The sequence below is a fragment of the Schistocerca americana genome, chromosome 1, assembly GCF_021461395.2.
Source record: "Schistocerca americana isolate TAMUIC-IGC-003095 chromosome 1, iqSchAmer2.1, whole genome shotgun sequence".
In the NCBI taxonomy this organism is placed as follows: Eukaryota; Metazoa; Arthropoda; class Insecta; order Orthoptera; family Acrididae; genus Schistocerca; species Schistocerca americana.
In genome coordinates, this window is record NC_060119.1 from 675609691 (window position 1) to 675626697 (window position 17007).

The 17007-nt window shown below is 44.6% G+C and overlaps 1 protein-coding gene across 1 annotated transcript in view; it reads right to left on the minus strand.

The window, feature by feature from the left end:
• LOC124590493 (myosin-I heavy chain) overlaps positions 1–17007 on the minus strand; it is a 219827-nt gene that overhangs the window by 173891 nt on the left and 28929 nt on the right. The window contains exon 6 of the mRNA XM_047131657.1: positions 16522–16764. Coding sequence (XP_046987613.1) covers positions 16522–16764 — 243 coding nt within the window. The remainder of the gene's footprint in view (positions 1–16521; positions 16765–17007) is intronic.

Consider the following 17007-nt stretch of genomic DNA (forward strand, 5'->3'; position numbering starts at 1 on the left):
CCACACCTACTTCCAACCCCTTGTCACATGAGACACATCTCCATGGAAGACTCAGTTGCAAAACCTGTCCTATGCACATATCTGGCACATTCTATTCCAGTTATGTCAAAGATGTAGCTTACACTACCAAAAATAGAGTCCCTGTGAAAGTAGTCACGTCATATAGCACCTACGCAGCAACTCTTGCACAGACTTTTATGTGGGCATGACCACCAACCAGCTGTACTCTCAAACCAATGGTTGCTGCCAAACCTTAAGCAACATAGAAGTAGATCATCCTGTGGCAGGACATGCTGTTGAACACAGTATACTTGACTCCAATGGTGCTTTACAAATTGCACCCTCTGGCTCCTGAGCTCTGCCCCTTCCTCCCTCCATTTCCCTCAAAACACATTTCTCTGATTTGCATATACGAGAATGTCCTTACAACACATACTTCAACCCCATGATCTTCCTGGCCTTAGCCACCAGCAGGTCTGTCCCACACCCAACTCTTATCTTCCTACATGCCCACAAGTTTCACTCGTGTTACACCCACCCGCCCCCTCTTCGTGTGTTCTACCCCTTTCTCTCACTCCCAGTCCCCTCCTCCACTTCACTATGTGCTACACACTGCTGGTCCTGCCTATCCCTGGGCAGGCTCCCCAGTCCCACATTCCTATTCTGCCTCTCTCCCAGCTGTCAGTCACCCTTCCCTCTACACTCCTCTCCCCCTTCTTGCCTTCTCTCTCCGCTCATCACCTGTAATCTACACAACCTCTCACCTCACAAGGAAACATCAACTTAACCTCATATTTTACAGAGAGAAAAAAAAAAAAAAAACACATTTGTAAGATATTAGTCTCTCCAATCTAGTCTGCCATGTACCCATCATTCGCCTAAAGGGATTGGCAACATGTCAGACACTACGGTGTCGTGGGTTGCATACATACGAGGCATTACCTCCCCAAACTGCATCGATCACAACAAGGAAGACAGACAGCAGAAGGCAGGACAAGAGCCACCAAGGGTCCTCCGTGCCAGGAACCTATTTCCTCCACTGTGTCACGTGTGTGGAGTTGGATCGGCATGAATTCCTCCATGCCCTGGCTGTTTAGGGCAGCACAAGTCAATATAGTGGCAGTCTGCTCCACTGGAGCTCTGGGCCAATTTATGTGCCGGCTCTTAGCAGCCTATCAGTCAGAGCCTGGTTGGAAGCCACCGTAGAGGAACCTACGACTTTCCAGCAATATCCCGAGGCATACCTGTCCGCCAACTACACATAATGCTCAATCTCAATTGTTAGGGATTATCAGTAGCATAGCATTCACATCTCACTACATTTATTCACTGTGTGTTCCAGGTGTACGCCTGTTAGTATCTGAGAAGCTGTATTGTTTTTCATTCAGTAAAGTTTCCCCTTGTTCTTGATTACCTGGTCTTATTATTTCTTATCAAGCATTTCCCCATGGAAGATGTTATATCCTAGCCAGTAATGCCAACCAAGCCCGCTGCCAAAAGGTTGGCAGCATCAAAGTCCGGACGCCGTCCGCATAAGCAGCGCCAGCGATACAGGAAATCACCGCAAGTCTGCGCGCGCCACCGCTGGCTTCTGGCTTCTGGCTTCTTAAGCGCTGGAGTCGCGAGCGCTAGGACAGTTCTGTATTCGCCGCTCAGTTGTATACTCGCCACCGAATTGTGTACTTGCTAGTCAGTCGTGTGTTCATCGCAGCAGAGTTGTTGTTTGTCGTCAGCCGACGCTGACCTAGCCGCTCCGACTCGAACTAGACAGATTTCTGTAGACACGGAGTTCACTACTGTGTTGCTGTATCTTCGTTAATAAAGATAAGTACCGACTTTTATTTAATCAGAGTGTTTGGGTTTTCATCTTTCTGTTCACTGTTCCAGCGGACCGGTCTGCCCGCTATTAAAAGTGTGGCGGTGACTTCGTAAGCCGTTTCTACAGCGAATTGCTTGTCGCTACGAACACCGCCACAAAACTGGCGACGAGGACTTCTGAACTCGTGTGCAGGGCTGGTTCAACTTGTTTCTGGTTATACTAATTATAGTGATAAAATTTTGGGGGCTGGTCTAATTTGTGTTCACTATGTCTGCCGAATTACAACAGTTGATCTTGTTACAGAGTCAGCAAATACAAAGTCTGGTGGAAGCAATCGCCAAACAAGCGGCTAATCCTCCAACACAAAAGGAACAAGCACAGGCAGCACCACCTTTCCGTGCTTTTGATGCATCAAGAGAAGAATGGCGAGAATATTTCGCGCAGTTGCAGGCGCACATGACAGTCTACAAAATCACGGGTACTGAGCGGCAGCTTTATTTAATTTCCACTGCAGGCGTGGAAGTCTATCGACTACTTTGTAAGTTGTTCCCGGAATCCAAGCCAGAAGCTTTAGACTATGACGTTGTTGTTAACAAGCTTGCTGAGTATTTCGAGTCGCGAGTTCATGTGGCAGCAGCCAGATTCAAGTTCTTCAGATTAAAGAAACTGCCACATCAATCTAATAAACAGTGGTTAACAGATTTACGGGGCCTCACCCGTCAGTGCCAATTTAATTGTGTGTGTGGAGCTTCCTACAGTGATGTCATGTTACGAGACGCTATTACTCAAAACATTGAAGATTCTCGTATTCGTGCTGCTATCTTAAAGTTGCCTGACCCGTCATTAGAGACTGTAATAAACATCATTGAAGCCCAAGATACTTTTGACTATGCTGAGTGTGAGTTAGATCAGCCATGTATTTCTCAAATTGCCTGTGCTAAGCAAGTTATGTCACGCCCGCGGCCCCACCGGCAGAGTCAGACTGTAAACACTAGCCGGCCGCGTCATGTTAAACACATTCGTCAGCCGCGTGTGCAAAATGATAGAGTTAAGTCTTGCCCTAAGTGTCTTCTTGCTCATCCTCGTGAACGTTGCCCGTTAAGAAATGCGGTTTGTCACTTTTGTCAAAGGAAAGGACACATCCAGACTGTTTGTTTGCGTAAACGCAAGAACAATTCTAGTGCTGCCCAGCCCATGGATATTCATGTTCTTCAAAGCCAGCCCGCCCAGAAGGTCGCGTTTAAAGACTCTTCCACGGTTCGTGTGCGTAATAAACTTGTTCACAATAAGCCACCCACCCAGCCCTCTGCTATGCGACCCAAGCGTAATTCAAACGCTGTAAAAAGTAATGTACAGACTGCAAATGAAGCAGGAGTTGTTGTTCCACCCGCCCAACCCACGAGTTGTCGTAAGCAGCGAACACGCGCTAAACGCGCTGATTTTGTGTCTTCCGCCTCCACTGCACCGATCCAGAGACAGTGTAATAAACTATTTGTGAAGCTACGCATCCAGGATAAGACCTTCAAATTTCAATTAGACACTGGTGCGTCTGTGACTCTCATAAATAGTGCTACGTATGCGGCTATCGGCCGCCCTAAACTTTCAGCGGCAAAACATTCTTTGGCTACTTATAGTGGAGAACAAATTCCTGTGTTAGGTGTATGTAGCGTGCCAGCCACATTCCGTGGCAATACAAAAACAGTTTCATTCACAGTGCTCCGCGCTACAGACAGTGTAAACATTTTCGGATTAGACTGTTTTGACTTGTTTGGCCTGTCTATCCAAGACAATGTGTTGCAAATTAATTCTGTTGTTGTTCCTCAAGACAGCATAACCGATTTTTGTAAACGATACAGTGACATATTTAAAGACGAACTAGGTTGTGTTGCGAACTTTGCCGCTCATATTACGTTAAAAGATAATGCTCAGCCTCGATTTTGTCGTGCTCGTCCAGTGCCTCACGCCCTCCGGGCACCTGTAGAAGATGAACTTCGTCGTTGGCAAAACACCGGTGTTATTCAACCCGTTTCAGCGAGCCAGTGGGCTTCTCCCTTAGTTATTATAAAGAAACCGTCTGGCAAGTTACGCTTGTGTGCTGATTTTAAGTCGACAGTTAATCCTCAGACTGTCATTGATTCTTTTCCTTTGCCTAGACCGGATGAGCTGGTGGATAAGTTAGGGGAAGCTCGTTTCTTTTCCAAAATTGATCTCCGTGAAGCATATTTGTAATTGCCCCTCGACAACAGTATTTTGTCATAAACACGTCGTTGGGGTTGTTCCGTTTTCTGCGTTTGCCTTTTGGTTGTGTGTCAGCTCCAGCTGTTTTTCAGCGTTTTTTGTCACAACTTCTGGCTAATGTGCCATCGTGTTGCACCTATTTAGACGATATTGTTGTGTCCGGTCGGACGCCTGCTGAACATTTCCGTAATTTGGAGTGTTTGCTTACAGTGTTGTCTCAGGCAGGCCTACGTTGCAACATCGATAAATGTTCATTTTTCCTTACGGAGATGGAGTATCTGGGACATGTTATTAATGCTCAAGGCATTCATCCCTCCCAGTCACATTTAGCAGCTATTCGTGATTTGCCCGCCCCTCGCAATCTGCAGGAGTTGCAAGCAGTTCTTGGCAAATTGACATATTATATTAGGTTTATACCTAATGCATCACAGATTGCTGCGCCGTTGCATCGTCTCCGCCGTAAGAATGTTCCGTTTGTGTGGTCAGCTGATTGCCAATCAGCCTTTCAGCAGCTTAAAGAGGCTTTATTGAATGATCGTTGTCTGGTCCATTACGACCCTAACAAGCCTCTGGTGTTAGCTTGTGATGCCTCTTCTTTCGGCCTCGGTGCTGTGTTGTCTCACCGAGTCGGTAACACCGAACGTCCTATTGCGTTCGCATCTAAATTGCTAAACAAAGCTCAGTGTAATTATAGCCAATTGGACAAGGAAGCGTTGGCTATTGTGTTCGGTGTCACAAAATTCCATTACTACCTCTATGGTAGACCATTCTATTTAGTAACAGATCACAAGCCCCTGACATCACTGTTTCATCCGTCTAAACCAGTTCCTCAGCAGACAGCTCAGAGACTACAACGTTGGGCTCTTTTGTTATCACAATACCAGTATGAGATACTGTATCACCCTACAGCTCAGCATGCAAACGCTGACGCGCTTTCTAGATTGCCAATTGCTGCGGATGATGTCTTCGATTCCTCTGACGACTCTTGCCATCAGATTGACGCCGATGAGCATCAATCCCTCCGGGATTTTCCGATTGATTATCGTCAGGTGGCACGTGAGACAGCTACGGATCCTCATCTGAGTTTACTATTACGTTTTGTTCAACGTGGTTGCCCGTCCAAGGCAAAGGACATATCGGATCCTGTGGTTCGTCGCTATTATCCGCAACGTCATCTGTTGTCTGTTTCGCACGGAGTTTTGCTGTTACGCACCGAGAATGACCAGCTTCGTGTAGTGGTTCCCCAAGTGCTCCAATCCAAGGTCCTCGACTTGTTGCATCAAGGTCATTGGGGAGTGGTCCACACCAAGCAGCTTGCCCGCCGTCATTGTACATGGATCGGCATTGATAAGCAGATTACGCAGATGTATACAGATTGTTCGACGTGTGCCGAACACCAAGCTGCTCAGCCTCAACGCTATTTTGAGTGGGCACGCCCTGCCGGTCCCTGGCAGCGAGTACATATTGATTTCGCTGGTCCATATTGGAATTCTCGTTGGCTCATCGTGATAGATGCATTTAGTAATTTTCCGTTTGTTGTGCCCATGCCGTCTACAATGTCTGCACAAACTATACAGGCGTTGACTTCAATTTTTTGTATTGAGGGTCTTCCAGAAGTTTTAGTGTCTGACAATGGTCCACAATTTACCTCTCCTGAATTTGAAAGTTTTTGTTCTGCCAATGGCATTCGCCATGTTCTTACTCCACCGTTCCACCCTCAATCGAATGGTGCAGCGGAACGTTTTGTACGCACATTCAAGGATCATATGGACCGCCTTCGTGCTACGCACTCTCGTCAGCAGGCCCTCATCACGTTCCGGTCGTCGTACCAGACCACACCACGCGACGGCCCTTCGCCTGCGGAGCTTCTCCACGGCCGTCGTCATCGCACCCTACTACGGTTGTTGCACCCCCCGGATCGACCCGCCGCTTCTGAGCATCGCACGCGTTTTCAGCGCAACGACGCCGTTTTCTTCAGAGTTTATCACAGTCGCCGTCGTTGGGAACGTGGTACCGTGATAAGTGTCCAGGGTCGCGGTTTTTATACTGTTCGAGGGGCTACTGGGGTGCACAGGAGGCATCAGAACCAGTTGCGCCGCGCTGGCCGCCCGGATTCTGCCGCTCGTTCTTTGTCCACAGATTTGGTCCGCGGCGGGTTCCAGCCACGCCTTCCGACTTCGCTGCCGCCCCCAGGGCAGCAGCAGCAGCCGTCGCCGCTACCACGCCGACAGCCCGTCCCGTTGATGCCTCCCGCGCAGCTTCATCCGGGAGCGGCCCAGGTGGTCGCTCCGGTGCCTGCGGTCCCTCTTCAGTCGCCACCGCCTTCGGAGCTGATGGACGTCGACCCCTCAGCCGGGCCGCCTTCCCAAGCGGTGGCTGTGCAGCCTGTCCTGCAGCCGCTTTCCTTGGGCACCCCCAAGGAGTCTGACACCGCAGCGCCTTGTCCGGCGCCCATTCAGCAGCCGTCGACGCAGCGTCAGGAGACGCTGCCTCTCTTCATGGGTCCCGACGCCCCGTCGCGTCCAGTACCAGAAGCTGCGCCCGTGGTCACAAGCGTGCACCCTGACCTCAGTTTTCAGTCGGTGTTTCCCGAGGCCCCGCGCAGCCAATGCTGGGGTGGGGACCGGGGACTGCCACTGACAACAGTCTCCGCCCCGGTCTCTTCTGCTACGCCTGCGGCCAGACCCCTCCCCCGCCGTCGACGCTCGCCACGTCATTATTCAACGACGGTGCGGCGATTTGGGGGGGAGGAGTGTTATATCCTAGCCAGTAATGCCAACCAAGCCCGCTGCCAAAAGGTTGGCAGCATCAAAGTCCGGACGCCGTCCGCATAAGCAGCGCCAGCGATACAGGAAATCGCCGCAAGTCTGCGCGCGCCACCGCTGGCTTCTGGCTTCTTAAGCGCTGGAGTCGCGAGCGATAGGACAGTTCTGTATTCCCCGCTCAGTTGTATACTCGCCACCGAATTGTGTACTTGCTAGTCAGTCGTGTGTTCATCGCAGCAGAGTTGTTGTTTGTCGTCAGCCGACGCTGACCTAGCCGCTCCGACTCGAATTAGACAGATTTCTGTAGACACGGAGTTCACTCCTGTGTTGCTGTATCTTCGTTAATAAAGATAAGTACCGACTTTTATTTAATCAGAGTGTTTGGGTTTTCATCTTTCTGTTCACTGTTCCAGCGGACCGGTCGGCCCGCTATTAAAAGTGTGGCGGTGACTTTGTAAGCCGTTTCTACAGCGAATTGCTTGTCGCTACGAACACCGCCACAAAAGAAGATATAACAGAGCCCACACGAAAATTTGGGCTATAATTCCATTAGTATACAATTGTAGCATGAATATACTGATTTTAAACATGAAACAATGACAAATCCAGGATGGAATGTAACAATATTATGAAAAGAGTAGTCGCTACTCACCATACAGCGAAGATGCTGAGTTGCAGATATGCACAATAAAGAGACTGTCAGAAAGTGAGCTTTTGGCGAACAAGACAAGGCCTTCATTGAAAATTGACAATGTACACACCCACACACTCCCACAAACACAACTCCCACACATGACCACAGTCTTCGGTAGCTGAAGCCAGACAGTGGGAGGTGGGAAGAGAAAAGAGGGGGGGGGTGGGGGGGGGTGGGGTGGGGGGGGGGGGGGGTTAGTGGAAAAGGAGAGAAGTAAAAAACTATGAATCGGACTGGAGTAGGTACTGGTGGGAGGATGTATGGGACAGCTCTTGTATCTGGATATTACAGGGTTATGAGCCACAAGGCAAGGGATTGGGAGCAGGGGTTGTATAGGGATGGATGAGGATATTGTGTAGGTTCGGTGGGCAGCGGAATACCGCTGTGGGAGGGATGGGAAGGATAGTGGATAGCACATTTCTCATTTCAGGGCATGATAAGAGCTAGTCGAAACCCTAGTGGAGAATGTAATTCAGTTGCTCCAGATATGTGTGGTACTGTGTCAAGAGGAGTGTTCTTCTGTGGCCATACAGTGGGACTTTGGGAGGTGGTAGGTGATTAGAAAGATAAGGCATGGGAAATCTGATTTTGTACAAGGTTTGATGGGTAATTAGGGTTTGTGAAGGCCTCAGTGAGACCCTTGGTATATTTTGAGAGACACTGCTCATCACTACAAATGGGACAGCCACAGATGGCTAGGTTGTATGGAAGGAACTTGTGGGTATGGAAAGAATGGTAGCTGTCGAAGTGGAGGTATTGCTTGCGGTTGGTGGGTCTGATATGGCCAGGTGTACTGACATAGCCATCTTTAAGGTTGAGGTCAACATTGAAGAAGATGGCTTGTTGGGTTGAGTAGGACAAGGTGAAGTGAATGGGAAAGGAATTGAGGTTCTGGAGGAAAGTGGATGGGGTGTCCTCATCCTCAATCCAGATCATAAAGATGTCATCACTGCCTCCCTGCCTGACTCAGTTCACTCCTCCATCTAACCATGATCCACCCCCACTGACCCCAAATCATCCCCTGTTAGCTTTCCTGAATTTCTTAACCTCTAACCTTACTTCATTATCATTCCCCAAATCCCACAACATGCAAACTAACCTGACATCCACAGTAAGAACTGTAATCTATCACCTAAAAACTGCTCCCAATCCTACCTGCTGACAAAGGCTCCACCACTGTTGTCTTGAACCACATGGATTACTGGGTAGAAGGACTCTGCCAGCTGTCTGATTCATCCACCAACAAATCCTGCCACAGTCACCTCATTCCAGAAATTCAGCAGGATATACAGTCTTTCCTCAAATCATTGGGCCCATCCCAGAACCTTTCCCTGGAGTCCATCTCTCTCCTCACCCCTTTCAATCTCTGCTCTCCTACCTCCTACATGCTTTCTTAAAGTCCATAAACCCAACCACCCAGGATTCCCCATTGTGGCTGGTTACTGTGCTCCCACTGAGAGAATCTCTGCTCTTGTAGACCAACACCTTCAGCCTATTACTCACAACCTATGCTTGTACATAAAAGATACCAACCATTTCCTTCACCGATTCTCCAAAGTTCCTGCTCCTTTACCACTTGGTGCCCTGCTCATCACTGTCGATGGTACCTTCCTTTACACTAACATCCCTAATGCCCATGGCCTTACCGCTATTGAACACTACTTTCCCAACACCCGATGGCTTCCAAACCAACAACCCCCCTCCCAGTCACCATGAACAACTATATCCTCAACCACAATTACTTCTCCTTTGAAGGAATTACCTACAATCAAATCTGGGGTATGGCTATGGGCACTCACATGGCACCATCCTATGCCACCCTATTCATGGGCCGTCTAGAGGAATCCTTCCTAAACACCCAGAATCCCAAACCCCTCATCAGGTTCAGATTCACTGATGACATCTTTGTGATCTGGATCAAGGGTGAGGATTCCCTAACCACATTCCTCCAGAACCTCAACATATTCTCACCCATTCACTTCACCTGATCCTACTCAACCGATCAAGTCACCTTCCTAGATGTAGACCTCCACCTCAAAGATGGTTACAACCTAGCCACCTGTGGCAGTCGTATCTGTAGTGATGAGCAGTCCCCCTCGAAATATACTGAGAACATCACTGAGGCCTTGACAGACTGTAATTACCCTCCCAATCTTGGATAAAAGCAGATCTCCGATGCCACATCTTTCCTGTCACCCAACATCTCCAAAAACTTCAACTGTCTGGCCACAGGGGAGCATTCCCCTCACATCTCAGTACCACCCAGGACTGGAGCAACTGAATTACAATCTCCGCCTGGGTTTCGGCTACCTCTTGTCATGCCCTGAAATGACAAATGTCCTACCCACTATCCTTTCCATCTCTCACAGTGGTATTCCACTGCCCACCGAATTTACACAATATCCTCATCAAACCCTACACAAACTATTGCCTAATGTCTCATATCCCTGTAACAGGTCTAGATGCAAGACCTGCCCCATACACCCTCCCACTGACACCTACTCCAGTTTGGCCACAAACATCACGTTTCCCATCAAAGGCAGGGCTACCTGTGAAACCAGTCATGTAATCTACAAGCTAACCTGCAAGCACTGTGTTGCATTCTACGTGGGCATGACAACCAACGAGCTGTCTTTCCACATGAATGGTCACCGACAAACTGGCTAAGAAACAGATGGGCCACTCCACAGCTGAGCACACCACCCAACATGATGTTCTTCATTTTAATGACTGCTTCACATCCTGTGGCACCTGGATTGTCCCCACCAACAGCAACTTTTCTGAATTGCGCATGTGGAAACTCTCCTTGCAATATATCCTATGTTCCCACAACCCTCCTGGCCTCGAACTACCCACCTAGCCCCTTCCCTGTTCCCATTCCAGCACTACACAGACCTCTATTCCACCAACACAGGCTATTTCTTTTACTTCTCTCCTTTTCCATTACCCTCTCCCCGCTTGCCCTCCATCTAACCTTCCAACTGTACCTAGCTAACATACCCTCTCTCCACTTTGTCCCTGTATGCTCCCACAAGCAGCACTTTATCATTCCCCACCTCTACCCTGCTATCCCTACCCCTCCTCCACCATACCCCCACCACCCGGTTGCCTCTCCCATCATACACTGCCGCTCGCTGTCTGGCTTTAGCTTCTAGAGGCTGTGGTCGTGTGTGTGAGCTGCATTTGCATGCACGCATGTGTGTGTGTGTGTGTGTGTGTGTGTGTGTGTGTGTGTGTGAGAGAGAGAGAGAGAGAGAGAGAGAGAGAGAGAGAGAGAGAGAGAGAGAGAGAGAGAGAGAGAGAGTTCGACAATGGCCTTGTGGCCAAAACTCACTTTCCAACAGTCTTTTTGTTGTGCCTTCCTGTGACTCAGCCTCTCCACTTTATGGGAAGTAGCAACTATCCTTTCCATAATATTGTTAGATTTTAAAAATGTACACACACCGGTTGTCACTCACTCCGCCTCACTCCTGCTACTTAACACCAGAATAAATGTACTGTACAAGTAAGTGAGTAAGAGGTTCATGAAATAATGTTTCAGCACTGGTAACCCACTTTGTCCATTGTGTGAAAATGCACAGTTTCTAAAGTGTACCTAGTTTCAGAGACCTCTTTCCTTTAAACATTTTTATCTTGCAATTCACAAATACAGTGTGAATGATGAAACAAATGAGTGTGTCATAAGCACTGTTTAATTATTAACATCACTGTTGTGCATTATTTTCTTTGGACTTTAAGGCTGACACTGTTAAGTTGAAAGTATTTCACTTCATTCCAATATAATTCTTCCGCTTCTTAGATTTATTCATTTTGATTTTGAGGCATATATACATAGCTTCATAATATCAATACAAGAGTCTTGTTAAAAAATACTGAATGTAAAAGAGCATATGGTTGATGTATTATGTACTCATATCACCTATCTATTTTTCATGTAGAATAACAAGTGTTCTTAAACAAGATTTTAAAACACATTGGGCCTTTTTTTTAACATCCAGTGAATAGGAGAGCTCTGTTTGTCATTCCCCTGAACAGTACTTCATGCTCAGTCATTACGCAGCGGCAGTGGGGCGTAGCAAGTGAGAAGCAACTAGTGTGTGTGAAGTATAAAAACTGTACATTCAGAAGGTCATTATTGGGTACTATTAGAAATATGGCTCAAATTATTACATAGGATCAATTTCTGGGGTGACTATCTTGCAATTGCATCATCCACAGGGAAATCACCCATGAGATGCAGGAGTTTCATCGTGTATGATATAAGGCTGGGGTACTATGGTAACTCTTTCAGAGTTGATGGGACACATACGTCCTACTAATGTAGTATGCAGTTTTCAACATTGGGACATCTCTGTTCCATACCTGCCTACTGTTAACAGCTAGTGAGAAGCTTTCCAAACTCGGAGAAAAATACTATGCACCATTGGGCTAAACATAAAGATTGCTGTGAGTGATCATTGGTGTGTTTCCACCTGGCATAGTGCACCTGCTTCATGAAAATCGAATCAAATCATCACCACCTCCATTCCAAGAATGTCTGATGTGATCATCGCGTGTAAATTGTCTTAATATATGATTTATTTTTGCTCTTGAATGGGGAGAAATGCATATTCATATCATGAAAAGGTTTGATTTTAGGTTATGAATTTCATAAGCCAAATGTGGAAAAAATATGTGGAACATCAGAGAAAATGAACAGTGTAAACTTACTAAATGTTCTATGGAAGGAGTTTTTAACTTTTTAACACCAAAAATGCTTTTTTTTTTGTATTATGTGGTAAGTTTACAGTGTTCATTTTGCCCACTGTTTCACATATATTTTCTGCAATTGGCTTAAAAAATTCATAACCTAACATCAAACCTTTCAAGACAGGAATATACACTTCACTTCATTCAAGAGCAAAAATAAATCATGTACTAAGACAAGTTACACCTGATAATGAACCCACAGGGTCTGAAATGCATCATGTATTTAATAAAACATGAAAATTTGTGACTGAAGGTGTTTTTTTTTAAATTCATACATCCAGGGTATAGAATACAGTCACTTTTGCAGCTGCAAATTATGGATAACACTAAAAATCAAAGAATATGTTATGATAAATTATTACACTTCTCAGTAATTTTGCTGGTATGGACATAATTTGCAGTTAGGCTTTGTCATGAGTAAGTGACACAAGTCATTGACAACATGTGACAGCTTCAGGTGACAAAACACAACTGCAGATAGCTACAGAAGTTTCACAGATTGGCGACATCCATTTCCCTGCTTCTCGTATGCTGCAATGGATGATGTTTACATTCAAATGTGTTTGAATCTTGTCACTGCAACACATGTGACAGTGACAGCGACAGCTATGAGTCTCCTCAGAGAAATGTTGGGGTGAATGTGCCAGCTGTTATGAAATACTTATCAACCTCTTTTAAGAAAACTATTCAATGAAAAAATTTGATACTTTCTCATCTTACAACTTGATATCTTCACTTGATAAAGGAAATTTCTTTTTGTTATTTGTGTGCTGCAGGAAAATAAGTAAGCAACTGCACTTAAATTAAGAGTTTGCAGAGAGAAAAACACATTGCACAGACTTTGCATACAGCTCACTTTAAATCATACATATATGCATATGAAATGTTGCCAATATATCAAAATTGTATTTAAAGTCGAAAACAGCATGATCTTTCTCTCAGTTCTTTTGGATTGTATGTGTGGTGTATGGGTAGTGTGCCCTATTTCATTCCTGCACATCACAAATCATGTGGTTCTAAAAACTGTTATATTTCATAAATGGTTAAAGATACTGAAATGAAATATTTCAGAAATGACAGCATGTAAAGAGGATGTGTTTTGTCATCTGATTAACGCTTAAAACATAATGGTCAAATGTTTGAGCAGGGGAAAACCAAGCCTCACTATAAATTATACAATTAGTTGTTTACAAATTTTCATACGCAAACAAAGAGTAAGAAACAGACAAATAGGTTATCAAAGTAACCATCATGAGATCTAATTTTGCACAACAATTCACATTACTAACAAAGACACTACTAGCACACCATGGAGATCTCATGGAGAAAGGCATTCATTTTTCCTTCTTAATTAGTCATTCTTCTGCACTATCGGCAACTGGAAGTTTGTGGCCGTATAAGAAAGTGATAGCCAGATGTATCTCTACTCATCCACACATATTCTAAGAATCTGTTTAGTGATCTTTGTAGTTGATAATATAAATTACGAAATTCTCCATGAAGATTGCTCCCTTTGCAAATTTCTTACACAGCACTCATGTATTGCCGTATTTTCCTAAGTAAAGCTAATTTTGTTACCTAATTCTTGAGCTACAATATTCTACTGTTTATGGGTGCTGTTTTACAGAAACGGCTCATCGCTATAGCAGCCTTGTTGTAGTGGGAGTTTGTCACTTGCAGATAGGATACCTGAGCGTATCACACAATGCTACCACGTGTAACTGAAGGGTAACATTTCATATGTTGTGTGCTGTTGCTCACTTCTGTCACTTACAAGGGACATGGTCTTAGTGGGATGTACATGCCCTGGCAATCTTCATACAATGTGAAAAACATTGGTATATGGTGTGCCAGAGTCATCTTCAAATTTTATGTTGAAAATTTGTATGTGATATTTCAGGTTTCTCATTGTCGTGAGAATAAATGTGTTTTGGTACTGATTTGTGCTGTTGGTCGCTTCTGTCACCTACAGGGGAGATGCCTTTACACACAGAAATTTAACTTTGAGAATCCTAGATAAAACAAAAAAATTGACCTAGTTAGGTTCATGAGACACATGCGTACCACCCACCAATTTTCAAACCTTCATCTTAAAATTTTGTTGTTGATGAAAGTGTAATATTTTCCACAACAGAAGACAATTTTTTACCTTTTATTTATCAAATATGTGTAAAATGACTTTTAGCTACCAAAGTGTTAAGTAGTTTGGGTAGATGAAATAATATTACTTAGTGGAATGAAGATAAGTTTCTGATAGGATATCTTTCATTTTGGGTCAAAGCCATGGTGAAGGATGCGGTTAGGTTTTTCAAGGCATAGTTGCTACTAGATAATGAGAGGAATATCATCAGTAGGCTGGTTTATCATGACATTCAATTTGTTGATGTGATATTCCATTGCTCACACAACCTAGACAGTATCCTTGACCATCCTTATGCCATCCTTCTCCCAATCCCACATACCATTCCTCTGTACACAACACAGGTGTAAGTTTTGTCCGACACTCATCGACAACATCCCACTGTATTCCAATCACCAGGAATTCCCATCCAGTTGCACATCACATTTGCATGCAGCCACATCACACTGAGGATAAGTAAAAGAACTGGCCTGTGCATAAGCAAATAGTTTGGTCAGAAGAGGAGATAATGATGGTGCTGGGTAGTGATCGAAGTTTCATTAGAACAACTACCACCAGGTAGGTGAATGCTGAACTCAGTGAGTTGCCTCTTTGGACACATATTCAGTAACATTTTATAACGTCACATGACTGACTACTACCTACTCTGATTGCACTTACTGCACTTGGTGAGTACAATACCATGACGTATATGACTGATATAGCAATAACAACACTTAAAAGTGTTCTGGCTGGCAGCCACCAGGCATCTGAGATGGCCACTTTTTCGGAACAAAGTGATGGATTCACCCAATACCTAGAGCAAGAGTGAGTCTTCTGCACACAGACCATCTTATCCTGTGTGAACTCCACCAGCAGCACCGTAATTAATGTGTGCATCTGTATATGGATATGCCAACTAACCAGCTGTTTACTTGCATAAATGGCAGTTGCCAAACTGTAGCTAACTGCTAACTGTTCACATGGTTACTGGACATACATGCTATACACTGCAATACCAGTGAATACACAACAGCTACTTCAATACCTGTCCCTTTGGATTGCTCTTCACTTTATAACATCAACTCCTCTGAACTGCACAAGGGAGGGCACAGGTGGGGTCGAGGGAGAGGGCCCGAACGTCACTGTGGTATTCATACTTTCGATTCTCATAATCCACCTGGCTTGAACATCTCTACCATCACCTACCCCTTAAGTATCACCTAGCCCTCTTCTGTCATTTTCCACCACATTATTCCGTCTTGTCAACATTATACTCCCCCCCCCCCCCCCCCCCTTCTCTCTCTCTCTCTCTCTCTCTCTCTCTGTGTGTGTGTGTGTGTGTGTGTGTGTGTGTGTGTGTGTGTGTGCGTGTGCATGTGTGTGTGTTTCCATCTCTCTGTCTCTCTGTCTCTTGATCTCTCTCTCTCTCTCTCTTATATAAATGATTGAAGAAAACAACAGAGTGGCTAAATCTACATTACAGTATGGGAACCATCCGAACGTGAAAAAGAAGACTAATGATGTTCTGGATGAATTATCCAGCTTTTTGACTTCCACTGCTAAAGATCCATTCACAACAGTCAAATAAAATCTCTTATCACCAAATTACCACACTCTAGACAGACCGAGTAGTCGTTTTCTGCATTTCATATAAAAACTTAGCACATACTTTATGAATTTCCTTCTGCTGTGAAATAACACAGTGAAACTCATTTACAAACCATGAACATGAAAAGAAGCAAGGATACATGGGAAATATGAGTGTGACACTTGGGAGTCAGGATCTTGACTAGTTACAAATAATTATTACTAACTACATAAGAGTTCTGCACATTGTACCTAGCATTACTTTGATTCTACTAAAAATCAAACAACAGTGATTAATCTTTCAATATGTTATGCCAAGACAATATATGGACTACCCCAAGGGCCAGCAAATAGGTTATGTACAAAGGCAGAAAAATGGAGAATGTGTTAATTGGTTAAATCCAAAATAGCATAGCTTATTCCAATGACAACTTTAATTTAAGGAAATATTTTAAATTTTTGTCTGGTAAAAAAGTTCTTTGGTGTACACTATATTACTAGGAACTATTATATAATGTTGACTTATAGTATACCTCTCAAAACTTACAATCTCTTGTTCCAAGGCAAAAACATAGTGATTGAAGAATTTGTGAAGTTTTTCATTTGTATAATTGATGCACAGCTGTTCAAATGAATTCACGGTGAAGTTCTCAAAACCAAAAATATCGAGGACACCAAGGAAGCGGGAAGAATCCTGCCCAGGATTGGTACATGTATTTATGTGAGAGACTAGCCACGCAAATGTCCGAGAGTAAAGAGCCTTTGCCATGGCATGTCTGTTCTCCTTTGCCTGCAATAACAACAAAAACATCATAAATGAGCTTACAAACATATAAATTAATAATCAGTGTCAGACAGAAAAAACAAACCATTGTAAGGAGTAACCAAAAATATGTCAATGTTCACAATAGTTGTTAAGGAAATTGTATTCAATAAAATTAAAATTATGAGGATTTTAGGAGTAATATATCAAATACTGAAGAATGTTAGAATATTTTTAAAACCTGGGAAAGCCTAATGCTCTATAGTATGG